Here is a 13,268-nt window from a genome sequence, read left to right on the forward strand (position 1 = left end):
TTCTCGTGAATACCATTAGAACAATGTCTTCTGGGACCTTATTGAAAAGCGGAAGAAAAATGTTCTCTAAACCATGCAGTGTTGATGTAGAATGCCAACATAGAAACAGTGATGGAAGTAGCACCTATCATCTTTGAAAGGTAACTGGATAATTATGCAAAATGAGATGGGCATGGGCTAAGGGCAGAGAAATGTCACTGAGTAAATCATTGAGGTTATGCCACAGATTCTGTGGGGTTAACAATTTCTTCCTATGCTGCACTTCCTATAATTCAGTGTTTTGTCATCCATTTGTGTGCCATGGCAACAAATCTGGGAGGGTATTTGACAGTGGAGTGGATTCCAGACATACCTGACAATTTCTCCTCTATCTGACATTCACTTCAGATGTGTTCTCAGCAGTTTTTGCCACTGGAATGGGAAGTGTCCAATTTTCATGTCAATCTCTGTAAAGCAAATGGAAAATGAAATATAGTTGTGGATTGATGATGTAAATTCATCACTTTTTTTATAGGATGCATGGTGAGTTACTACAGAGGATCATGCATGGTTGGAGTATGTCTGAGTTATGCTGTCAACAAAGATACGGTGTGGTCAGACTGTCAGGATTATCTACTAGAAGGACAAAGCCCAGTGGGGTTGGTCAGATGTTTCCAAGGATACCTCTTGGTTCAAAATATCATCCCACTAAGTGCCTTGGACAAATTTGTCAACAAACAGATATTTTGCTTTTGTAACTGCTATAGGAAGGATGTTGTGAAACTTGAAAGGGTTCAGAAAAGATTTACAAGGTTGTTGCCAGATTTAGAGGGTTTGAGCTATAGGGAGAGGTTGAATAGGCTGGGGCTATTTTCCCTGGAGCATCAGAGGCTGAGGAGTGACTTTACAGAGGTTTATAAAATCATGAGGGGCATGGACAAGGTGAATAGACAAGATATTTTCCCCAGGGTGGAGAAGTACAAAACTAGAGGGCATAGATTTAAGATGAGAGGAGAAAGATTTAAAAGGGACCTAAGGGGCAACTTTTCATGCAGTGGGTGGTGTGTGTATGGAATGAGCTGCCAAAGGAAGTGATGGAGGTGGATACAATTACATTTAAAAGGCATCTGGATGGGTATATGAATAGGAAGGGTTTAGAGGGATATGGGCCAAATCCTGGCAAATTGGACTAGATTAATTTAGGATATCTGACAAGTTGGACCGAAGGGTCTGTTTCCATGCTGTACACCTCCATGATTCCATATAGATAGAAAAGAAAGAGGGAAATAACAAATATGCCAATATTTGATGACTATGACTTAGAATATGACAAATGATACTGGTTACATCACCATTATATTCCAGTAGTTCTATGTCTCAAGTTGATTCTGTTTAATAGTTGCACCTCTGGAGCTTGAAGATTTGCAGGTTTGTGTGTTGAATCTTGCTCACGACACAGCTGTGTCTTCCTCTGGAACGTCAGCTCTCCTGCAGTCAGTTTGAAATAAACCTCTCCTATTGCAAAGGCAGGAAGGTTTCTCTGTACAGGGCTTTGACTGTCTCCATAGAAACTGTGTTTGTTTACAACCACTCCTTTCAGCATGGCTCCATCTCCATGTTTGCAGCTTGAAGTAATCGGCTGCATTACAGATCCAACATTTTACCAGGCAAAATGTGCAGCAGAGGTGATTATAATTTTTTTGCCTGCTTTGTGCTTTTTAAAGGTTGGCTTGTTTTAAAATACATGAAACCTATGAAAGAAGAGTGAACCAGTTTCCGAATCTCTTCTGGTTTTACTTTAGCTAAAGAGTAAAAATTTAATACATAAAGATCAGCATATATATGTCAAGTGATTTACTGTCTAAAATTGTTATTGTGAAAATACTACATTTTTCACATTATTGAGATGTGAGCATTGTAGGCATGGGCAGTGTTTATTGCCCATCCCTAATTATGCTTGAAATGTTAGTGGTGTTTTGCTTTCTTGAAGCATTGCAGTCCACCAGAAGGCACACCCAAAGGGAAGGAGTTGCAGCATCAGTGAGGGAATGGTAATATAGTACCAAGTCAGGATGGTGTGTGACTTGGAGGGAAATTTGAAGGTGGTGTGTTCCCATGTGTAAGCTGTCCTTGCCCATCTAGGTGGAATAGATCAGGGTTTGGAAGGGGCTTTGGTGAGTTACTACAGAGGATCATACATGTGATAGACTCTGCTGTTACTGCACACCAGTGGTAGACTAAGTGAAAGTTTAAGATGGTGGATTGGGTACTAATCGAACAGTCTGCTTTTGAACCAAGCTACTTGAGTGTTGCTGGAGCTGCATTCATCCAGGCAGGTGGAAAACATTCTGTCAGGCTCCTGGATTTGTGCCTTTTGGATGGCGAGCAGGTATTATGGAATCAGGTAGTGAATTACACACCACAGAATTCCCAGCCTGTTTTTACAGACCACGGGTATTTATATGACAAGCTTGGTTATATTTCTGATCAATGTTAGCATGTAAAGTATTGAAGAATTGTGAGAGTGGGTCATTCAGTAGTGAAAATGATTCAAGGGGAGATAGTTAGATTCTCTCTTTTTGGTGCTGGTCAATGGCTGGCATTATGTGGCATGAACTTATCAGCCCAAGACAGAATGTGATGCAAGTCTTGCCTCATAAGGACACTGAAAATAAAAAAAATGCTGGATATCACAGCAGATCAGGCAGTATCCATGCAGAGAAAGCAAGCTAACATTTCACAGGCTGTTTTATCATCTGAGGAGTTGCAAGTGGTACTGAATTATGTGATCATCGATGAATATTCCCTCTTCTGACTTTAAGTTGAAGGGAATGCTATGGATGAAACAGCTGAAGATTGTTGAGCTGTGAGCTTCTTCAACTTGATACTCTGATAACTGGCCTTCAACACCATGACCATCTTCATCTGTGTTAGTTATGACTCCAAAAAGCAGAGAGCTCTTCCTCCTGATTCCCATTTACTCCAATTTTGTTAGATGCATTGAGGGCATTGTGGTGGAGTGATGGTGTCCCTACCTCTGAACCAAGAGGTTCAAGTCTCACCTGTTCCAGAGGTGTGTAATAACAACTCTGAACAGGCTGATGAGGAGATACAGAGGAAGAAACGTCAGCCTTCCTGCTCCTCTGATGCTGCTTGGCCTGCTCTGTTCATCCAGCTCTACACTTTGTTATCTCAGATTCTCCAGCATCTGCAGTTCCTACTATCCCTGTCTATGTCATGCTGCTTCCAGTGTTTAGTATTAATGTAATTTTTTTTTGTAATTTCACCAGACTCACATCTCATATTTAAGCCTAATACCGCTGCTGGCATGCTCTTAAACATTTATTGAGGCAGGATGACTGCTCTCGCTTAAAACAGAAGGTGCTGGGAAGTTCAGCAGGTGTGGGAACATCTGCAGTCAGAGAAAGAGAGTTAATGTTTTGAGCCCAAAATGATTTCTTCTAAAGAGGAGTCATACCAGACTTGAAATCTTAGCTCTATTTTCCTCTCTCCCCAGATGCTGCCAGACCTACTGAGTTTCTGTTTTTATTTCAGATTTCTGGCATTCACAGTAGTTTGCTTTTAACCAGTTCTGGGGCTTGATGATAAAGGTAGATGAGGGATATGCCAAGCCACGAAGTTACAGGTTATTATTGAATATAATGTTGTTGCTTGTGATGGCCTACAGCATCTCACAAATGCCCAGTTTTGAGCTGCTAATGAAGAATGAAAATTATTAACAGCTTGAACCAGTGATAATACAGTTGCCCTCGAGTCCAAGTTATGGGTTTAAGCCTCACCCCAGAATTTGGATTAAACAATTAGCTGCAGTCAGAAGTGCTGTGTTTAGAACACTCAACCTGTCTGACATTTTATGGTAAATGAACATGAAGGATGTGTTTTTAATATATGTGGTTTACAATGAATAGTAAATAGATGGCAGAGAGTTTCAAACTAATTTAATATCCAGGCCCTCCTGCTGTTCGCAAATAACCTTGAGCTTTGCTCTTCATATATTGCCAGGCTACCATCTGTCACGCAAAACTATAATTGAAAATTAATAAAGTATGAGATTTCATTTTATGACCAGCTGAAAAGTGTTGAGAGTGTGATGTTGTACCTGACTGTAGAAAGGGACCAACTTCAACAGAAAATATTCACTTGATTAAACAATTTAATTTAAAAAAAACTGTAGAAGGCCTTTCTACAAGGACAAACTTTATTGATTTCATAATTGGATAGAGGTCAATACGAGGCAAGGCATATTAAAGGATCTGTTTGGAGAGACATCTTCAGATGAGAATAAGGCCACTTTCTGTTTGTTTTCATTTTATTGAATACAGATCTTCATTGTAGACCTGAATGTTGACTGTGACACTGTTAACATACCCCATCAACCAGGGAAATTGAGTGTTACAAACACTCAATTTGTAGGCCATTTGGCCTACTGTGCTATTCTATAAGATCATTGCTGATCAGTTTGTGTGCCGAAAAATTCCACATTCCCACTATCCCCAAAAACCTTTGACTCCCCCTCCCAACAATAATTTATTCTCCTCCACTTTAAAAGTATTTAATGATCCCACTTCCACCATGCCTGATCTAAAATCAAACAACAGTCAGGGAAACAGTTCCCTTCATTCTAACTTAAAAGGGTGACCTCTAATTTTAAATAGGGGGATTTATCCATAATGTCAAAGTAGCCTCCACACATTCAGACTCAGGAGCCCATAACATCAGCTGACCACGACAGGACAAGTCTGAGGACACTTCTATGTACATGCTGATGTCATCACTTTTCAAGCATTGACATGTCAGCATCAGTGCATGCACCGTTGTCAATGGGAACCATGCATTGGGCAGAGGGGAAGCTGGGGGCCAGGGCATGACTGGGTCTGATGAAGTAGCTTTTCGCCCATTGTAGAAGGAGGGACAAAGATCTGTACTAGGACTGGGAACAGAGGTGGGGGGAATGGGCAGGGAATGGGGGGGTGGGGTGTCATGGGGAGCGGAGGCTAGCACCAGGGCTGGAGGGTGGGAGGGAGCGCTGGCACTGTGTAATGCAGGGAGCAGGAGTTAGCCAGCACTTGTAGCTCTCTCTTTCTGACTAAAATTTCATTCAATTAGGGTCTTTAATGCAGAAAGGAATAGTCAAAGCACTTTGCCAAAATGTAGTCTGACAAAAGACAGAGACCTCAGAAAAGTGACATAAAATCTTCATCAAAATGATAGGTTTTAAAGAAGTACTCGAAGGAAGAGAGAACAGTGGAGACGAGATAGTATAGGAAGGAATTATAGTTTGTAGATCTTGACATGAAGGTATGGCAGGTAATTGGCAAAGAAGCTGAAGAATGCAAGAGACCGGAATAGGAGGAATGTGAAGCACACAGATTAAGTCACAGTGGCAAGAGTGAGGCATGAAGAGATTTAAACATGAGGTTCTGAAGTCTGAATTTCTGGCATAGTGGTTGAGAGTCCATAGGTAACTACAGAAGTGACAGGTCAAGAGTTCTTGATGCAGAGTAGAATTCTGTCAGCCGAAATAAATACTAGAAATACCCAGCAGCTCTGGCAATTCTGAGTGCTCTGAGATGACTCATATTTGACTTGAAGCATTAACTTTGTTCCTTTCGCCACAGATGCGGTCAGAACTGCTGAGCGTTTCCAGCAGTTTCTAGTTTTGCTTCAGATCTGCAGCACCTGCAGAACATTGCTTTTATTTTACAGCCAGTTGAGTTTGGGTTGTGCTGATATTTCTGGATGTTGGGAAGCTAGTTGGGCAACATCATTACTGTCCAATCTGCAAGTGCCAAATACATGGCTGAACTGAGACTTTCTGAAGTAGGTGGATTTTGATAATTGTTGTGGAAGGGCAATAACACCTGGGATCAATGTTGCGATGATATCATGAAGCTGCACATCACTGAGTATAAATGAGTGTGGATGGAGCTGGAACACACTAGAAAGATCACTGAAAGATTAAGTCTCAAAGGAACACTCTGATAGACATTAGATTGAGACTGTTTGGAGAAAACACGTGATCAAAAACATATGAAGACAATGGTGCTATCCACAAGATTCACTGTTTAGAAAATTGTGTCAGTAGTGAAGATCAAGAAACACAGCTGAGATCATCGAGAGAAGAGAATTCAAATAACTCTACAGAGGTCGGTTTCCTGTCACCAAGTCACCCTTTATTTACAGTCCTAGACTTTAGTACTGCCTCTTCAGAGCCAGGTCTTAGACTGAGCAGAAACTCTGACAAGAGATAGTAGGAACTGCAGATGCTGGAGAATTCGAGACAATAAGGTGCAGGGCTGGATGAACACAGCAGGCCAAGCAGCATCATAGGAGCAGAGAGGCTGACGTTTCGGGCCTAGACCCTTCATCAGAAAAGGGGGAGGGGAAGGGGATTCTGAAATAAATAGGGAGAGAGTGGGAGGCGGATAGAAGATGGATAGAGGAGAGGATAGGTGGAGAGGAAACAAACAGATCGAAGAGGCGGGGATGGGGCCAGTAAAGGTGAGTGTAGGTGGGGAGTTAGGGAGGGGATAGGTCAGTCCAGAGAGGACGGACAGGTCAAGGGGGCGGAATGAGTTTAGTCGGTAGGAGATGGGGGTGCGGCTTGAGGTGGGAGGAGGGGATAGGTGGGAGGAAGAACAGGTTAGGGAGGCGGGGACGAGCTGGAAGCGGAGGCTCGGGGACCGCTTTGCAGAACACCTATGCTCGGTTCGCAATAAACAACTGCACCTCCCAGTCGCGAACCATTTCAACTCCCCCTCCCATTCCTCAGACGACATGTCCATCCTGGGCCTCCTGCAGTGCCACAACGATGCCACCTGAAGATTGCAGGAACAGCAACTCATATTCCGCTTAGGAACCCTGCAGCCCAATGGTATCAATGTGGATTTCACAAGCTTCAAAATCTCCCCTCCCCCTACCACATCCCAAAACCAGTCCAGCTCATCCCCACCTCCCTAACCGGTTCTTCCTCCCACCTATCCCCTCCTCCCACCTCAAGTTGCACCCCCATCTCCTACCAACTAACCTCATCCCGCCCCCTTGACCTGTCCGTCCTCCCTGGACTGACCTATCCCCTTCCTAACTCCCTACCTACACTCACCTTTACTGGCCCCATCCCCGCCTCTTCGACCTGTTTGTTTCCTCTCCACCTATCTTCTCCTCTATCCATCTTCTATCCGCCTCCCACTCTCTCCCTATTTATTTCAGAACCCCCTTCCCCTCCCCCTTTTCTGATGAAGGGTCTAGGCCCGAAACGTCAGCCTTTCTGCTCCTATGATGCTGCCTGGCCTGCTGTGTTCATCCAGCCCTGCACCTTATTGTCTCAGAACCTCTGACAATCCTGTTTATATCTGTCAGCCAGGGGTCCCTGATTAGACCAGATTTACAGCCCCAAATCGGGGAACTCATATTCTATGAGGTCCAGCTGGCTGATCTTGTTACAATCATTGCAGAATCTTTAAAAAAGCTTTAAGACATCTTCCCATCCAGAAAAAAGCCACACTGCTGAACAGCAGCTGTGGAGGAAACATCTCTGAAAAGAAACTCCTCCAGAGAAACTACAAGAAAAGTAAGTCTGAAAACAGCATTATACAGGCAGTAATTGTGGTAACAAGCTATTTAAAAAATCAGAGCAGAAAAAATTCACAAGTAGCAGAGTTTCTTAGATACAGGAGTTGTTCCTTTGGATTGGAAGACTGCATAAGAAGGCCAAAAGAGGAAAACTGAGGAATTATGGACCAGCTAGCCTAATGACTGTGGTGGGGAAATTCTTGGAGTCTGTCATCAAGGATGGGGTAACTGACCACCTCAAACATTTTCAGCTAATCAGGCAGAGCCAGCGTGGATTCATTACAGGAAGCTCATTCCTTGCAAACATCATTGAATTTTGTTTTTTGAAGACATGACTAAGGTAGTAGACAGGGGAATGTCTATGGATGTTGTTTATATGGACTTCCAGAAGGTATTTGATAAAGTCCCATTTACGAAACTGTTAACTAAGGTAAAAACCCACAGAATTGAAGGCAAATTACTGACTTGGCTGGAAAATTAGTTGAGTGGCAGGTGACAGAAAGTAGGGATAATGGATTGGTTCTCAAGTTGGCTGGATGTGACCAGTGGTGTCCCACAGGGATCTGTGTTAGTGCTTAAGTTATTCACATTATTTATTAACGACTTGGATAATGGTACAGAAGGCATAAAGCTGGCAATTTTGTCGACAGTGTAGATAATAGCATAAAATTACAAAGGAATAATGTGAGACAGAGTGAATGGGCAAAACTGTAGCAGATGGAGTTCAATGTAATTAAGTGTGAGGTTATCCATTTTGGACCTTAAAATAATAGATCAGTGCACTTTCGAGATGGTATGAAGTTAAAGATAGTGCACGTCCAAAGAAACTTGGAGTTTCAGGTACATATATCTTTAAATGCCATGAACAGGTGCAGAAAATAATCAAGAAAGTTAGTGGAAAGCTGGCCTTTATATCTAGAGGACTGGAATGTAACTGCAAGAGTTAAGATGTGAGGAGAGATTGTACAAACTAGGCCTGTTTTCTCTAGAATTTAGAATGTTAAGGAGAGATCTGATTGAAGTCTTCAAGATATTAAGAGGAAAAGACAGGATAGATTAAGATAAACTATTTCCACTGGTTGGGGATTCTAGAACTAGGGGGCATAGTCTGAGAATTAGGGCCAAACTGTTCAGGAGTGATGTTAGGAGGCACATCTACACACAAAGGGTAGTAGATGTTTGGAACTCTTTTCCACAAACTTCAGTGGATACTGATCAGTGGTTTAAATCTGGGATAGATACAATTTTGTTAAACAAAGGTATTAAGGGATATGAGTCAAAGGCAGATATATGGAGTTAGGCCACAGATCTCAGAATGGTGGAACAGGCTCAAGGAGCTGAATGGCCTACTCCCTTTCCAATGGGAACAGGAAAGGTGGAGAGAGCTTTTAATAAAGCAGACAGTGTTCTCAGCTTTATTATTAGGGGCATAGAGTACAAGAGCAAGGAGGTGATGTTGAACTTGTACAAGACACTTGTTAGACTTCAGCTGGCTTATTGTTTATATAGTTATGGGCACCATATTTTAGAAAAGATATGAATGCATTGGAGAGAATGCAGAGGTGATTTACAAGAATGGTTCCAGGAATGAGAAGCTTCAGTTACAAGGATAGATTGAAGAAGTTGGAACTGTTCTTCTCGGAGAGAAGAAGGCTGAGAGGTGATTTGATGGAGGTTTTCAATATTATGAGCAGGCTAGATGCAGTAGATAGGGAAGAAGCTGTTCCCACTCATAAAAGCAAGAACAAGCAAGCGCAGATTTAAAGGGATGTGCAAAAGAAACGAAAGTAATGTGAGCAAAGACTTTATCACTCACCGAGTAGTTAGGTTATGGAATGCACTGCCTGGATGTTTGGTAGAGGCACGTTCAATTGAGGTATTCAAGAGGGCATTGGATAGTTATTTGAATAGAAATAGTGTGCAAGGGTATGGGGGAGAAAACAGAAAATTAACACTAAGTAATGATGCTTGTTTGAAGAGCTGGTGCAGACAAGATGGGCCAAATGGCCGCCTTCTGCACCATATCACTTCTGTGATTCTATGTCCTTGTTGTTGATATCTATTTTTTGGTCAGCAATATCCTTTGAGATTATGAGCAAGAACTCTATTATTGTTTCAAAGTTCAGAATTTCCTACCTGGAGTAAATTGTCAAAGCACACAGCCGCTTTCTATTGGTGTCAGTGGGCAGAATTTCTGAGACCAACAATGTAGCTCCTAAGATCTTTACTTAACCATATTGTTTGAACATTATGTAACATTTTGCCAGTAATAATTTTGGCACATAGGAAATAGCACAGTAATTGCTTCATTCAGCAGTAATGTAGGGCAAAGCAGTTCTTAAAAATAAAAATGTTCTGGGTCAATGTTTGATTAACCAGTGTCTAACACTGTACATTTATAACTTGGGTTCACAGTCTTGAATTTAAAGTTGTGCTTAAAAACTTCTGTCAAAAATTGTGAAAAAATTTGGTGTTATGGCTGAGTCACCAGATGTCTTGATGGTTGGAAAAAGTTGCTATGCCAAGCCTATAGTTCAAGGTGTATTTGTTCTGACATCACAAAAGATTAATTGTGAATGTTTTATGTTAGTGACACGGTAAAATTGTGTTGCATCCTCCCTAATGTATCAGGTCTCCTCTTTTAAATGATATCTGTGTAATTATCCATTTGTAAACTTGCCCAAAGTACTCCAAAATTAATCCTTGACCATTTTTCAGGAAACTACATACTTGTTCACAGACAGTAATCCAGCATGTATCCACCCTTTCAATTAGAGGTGGTGGGACTCCTCAAAGATTCAAGATTTCATACGGTTTTAATAACTATACAGGTGATTAAAGAGTTTTGTTTAACGGGATAGTTTTGAATTAAGCTATCATCTTTAACTACACAAACAAGGCTGGTGTTAGAGAAATATAAATCAAAATAATGATGGAGTTTGCACACAAAAGCTTAGAGTCTGTTTGACTGCCTAGCACTAGTGACAATCCTATTGGAACAGCATTAGTGTTTTCAAACGGTGTAGCAGAGGGCAGCTAATATATATTGCCACGTCTCAAGAACAGGACTTAAAACATTCAAAATTATAAAGGAAATTGATAAAATCTCACCAAATAAATTGTTCTCACTATTGAAAAATAGTTCAAAAGCTAGGGATACATACAATTTAAAAACTTGGAACCTGTTGCGTAATCATTTCACATAACAATAATAATGTTAAATAAATTCCCAAAGAAGGTCATAAACAGAGAAACTGGTTCAAGTTTGCATTTCTAGAGAAAATAAGTGAATCTAGTAAGATTAAAAATCATTTAATATGATGTAGCTTGTTTATCCTAGCCATCTTATGCCGAGTGATCGATCTTACCTGATCCTTTTACCTCCTTTTTCTCTGCAATGTATCCAGTTGAACTATGTGTCTGTGGCCTTCCGTGATATCTTTCTGTCCTTAGAGGGTCACAAGTTCTGGTGCTGATATCTCTCAGGGAGTTTATGTATTAGAAAGAGGCAGATTCAAGAGAGTTTATGTGGTAACCTGTACTGTGAGGGATTTATATTCTTCATTTGAGCTTGGAGATTCGGACTATTTTGGATGTTAAATATTAACAGCTAGACAGAAAGCAGTCTTTTTTCTCCTTTGGTCTGGGCTACTAAGGCTAAGTTGTAGTGCTCCGCCTGCCATCCCACCAGATAACTGCATATTAATTAGATATTGAATCTGAATGGTTTGTTTTATAAAAATTGACTGTTACATACTTAGATTTTTCTAAACAAGAACAATTCAAGACTCAGTACACATATTTAAATGATCCATGAAAAACACTGCTTAATTACTGCTTTTGATCTGTGAATTCTCAATCTTTAGAAATAATGTTTGTATTAAAACAATTTAGATTCCATTGTATCTTTAACATGGTAAACCATCTCACAATGATTCACAACATTATTGGGCAAAATTTGTCAAGTTTTAGCTGTTACTAAAATTGTTGAATTGGGCATTTGATCATTTACAATTCCCATGAAATTCTGACTAAGTTAAGCTTACTGTCTGTAGTGTGTCATACTAGTGTCATTTTTCCATTCTAAGCTCTAATGCCCATATTCTAGTAGAGAGAACTGAAAAAATGTTTTGTTAGAATTAGGTTGTGTCCCTTTCTCAAAAAATCAGCCTATATTGCAACAAAGCACCTGCCTACCTGCTACATGTTGCTATTTGACTAACTTACTAATATCAAATAATGCGGAAGACTTCACTCCTGGTGTTTGCTGTGAGAATTTGTTCTAAATATTGTAATTGAAAATTGCAAAATGGCAAGTTTTCTAAATGTTTGCTTTCTACTAGTTTCTGTTCCTACTGTCAAAACTAAGGTTGCAATGATATGTGAAAAATGGAAAATAGATCAAAAGGAGGAACTTACTAGTCTTAGTATAAATTTTAAAGGCATGATGTGGAAAAATAAGGAAACTAAAGGTAGATACAACATCAGGACCATATGATTTGCATCTCAGGATATTAAAAGAGAGAGAGTTACAAATGTTCTAGAAATTATGATCCAAAGTCTCTTGATTCAGAAATTCATCTCTTGGATTGGAAAATTGCCAGTGTCACTCCGTTATCTAAGATCTATAGAAGAGAATAACTAAGATATCTAACATCTGTTATAGTGGGGGCAGGGGCTGGTTGTAAGCAGATTTTGTTTGGAAGGGAATGATTGAACGTTTAGACATGAGCTGATGGAATACAATTAACATGGACTTGTAAAGAGTAAGTCTACCAAAAAAAATCTAATATAAACTTTTGAGGATGTTATTAAAGTAACTAAGCAATTTATTTTGTGAGATTCTGGAACGCATCCAATAACAATTCACACAAGAAGCTGTTAACAATGATATGGGATTGCAAACATCTAATGTAAATGGAAATGGGTTGTAAGACAGACTAGTTTGAGGATATTGTGGCATAACGATAGTGTCCTTTACCTCTGGGTCAGAAGGTCCAGGTTCAAGTCCCACCTGTCCTGGAGTTGTGTTATAACACTTCTGAACAGATTAATTTAAAAAAAACAATAGAGACGATAGACAGACACCAAAATTGGCGTGATTAGTGATGTCTCTAAAGGATCTACACTGGGAACTCAGTTTTTCACTATAATTGTAAATGATAAATATCCTGTTCCCCTTTGAAAACTGCAATTGAATCTGCCTCCATCATGCTCTTCAGAAATCAATTCAGATCCTAACCGATCAGTGTATAAAAAGGTTTTCCTCGTGCAACCTAGAGACAGAAGTAAAGATCTATGGATGCAGGTTTGCTGAGTTACGTCTCACAGGAAGTAATGGAGAGGGAAGCAGATAATCACAAAAGGACATCGATAGTTATGTGAGTGGTCAAAACTGGCAGATGGAATGCAATCTGGGAAAGTGTGAGGTCATCCACTCTCTGGGCCTAAAACAGGATAAACGGTGAGGAGCTAGTAACTGTAGGAGAGGAGTAGAAGGAAAGCCAATAAAATGTTTATTGGTTTATTGTGAGGGGAACTGAATTCAAGAATAGGGAGGTTATGCTTCAGTTATACAGGACAATGGTGAGACTACATCTACAGTACTGTGTGCAGTACTGGTTACCAAACTTACAGAAGAATGTTAATGCATTATAAGCAATTCAGAAAAGGTTTACTAGATAATACCTGGAATG

The 13,268-nt window shown here is 40.4% G+C and overlaps 1 protein-coding gene across 1 annotated transcript in view; it reads left to right on the top strand.

Annotated features, from left to right (window-relative positions):
* The first annotated feature begins 1,580 nt into the window (after positions 1-1,580).
* The window catches only part of ppil6 (peptidylprolyl isomerase (cyclophilin)-like 6), a 28,743-nt gene continuing 17,055 nt past the window's right edge, over positions 1,581-13,268 (top strand). The window contains exon 1 of the mRNA XM_048596690.1: positions 1,581-1,664. Within this exon, the coding sequence (XP_048452647.1) occupies positions 1,581-1,664 (84 nt within the window). The remainder of the gene's footprint in view (positions 1,665-13,268) is intronic.

Source organism: Rhincodon typus, chromosome 5 (assembly GCF_021869965.1).
Source record: "Rhincodon typus isolate 14 chromosome 5, sRhiTyp1.1, whole genome shotgun sequence".
Classification (NCBI taxonomy): domain Eukaryota; kingdom Metazoa; phylum Chordata; class Chondrichthyes; order Orectolobiformes; family Rhincodontidae; genus Rhincodon; species Rhincodon typus.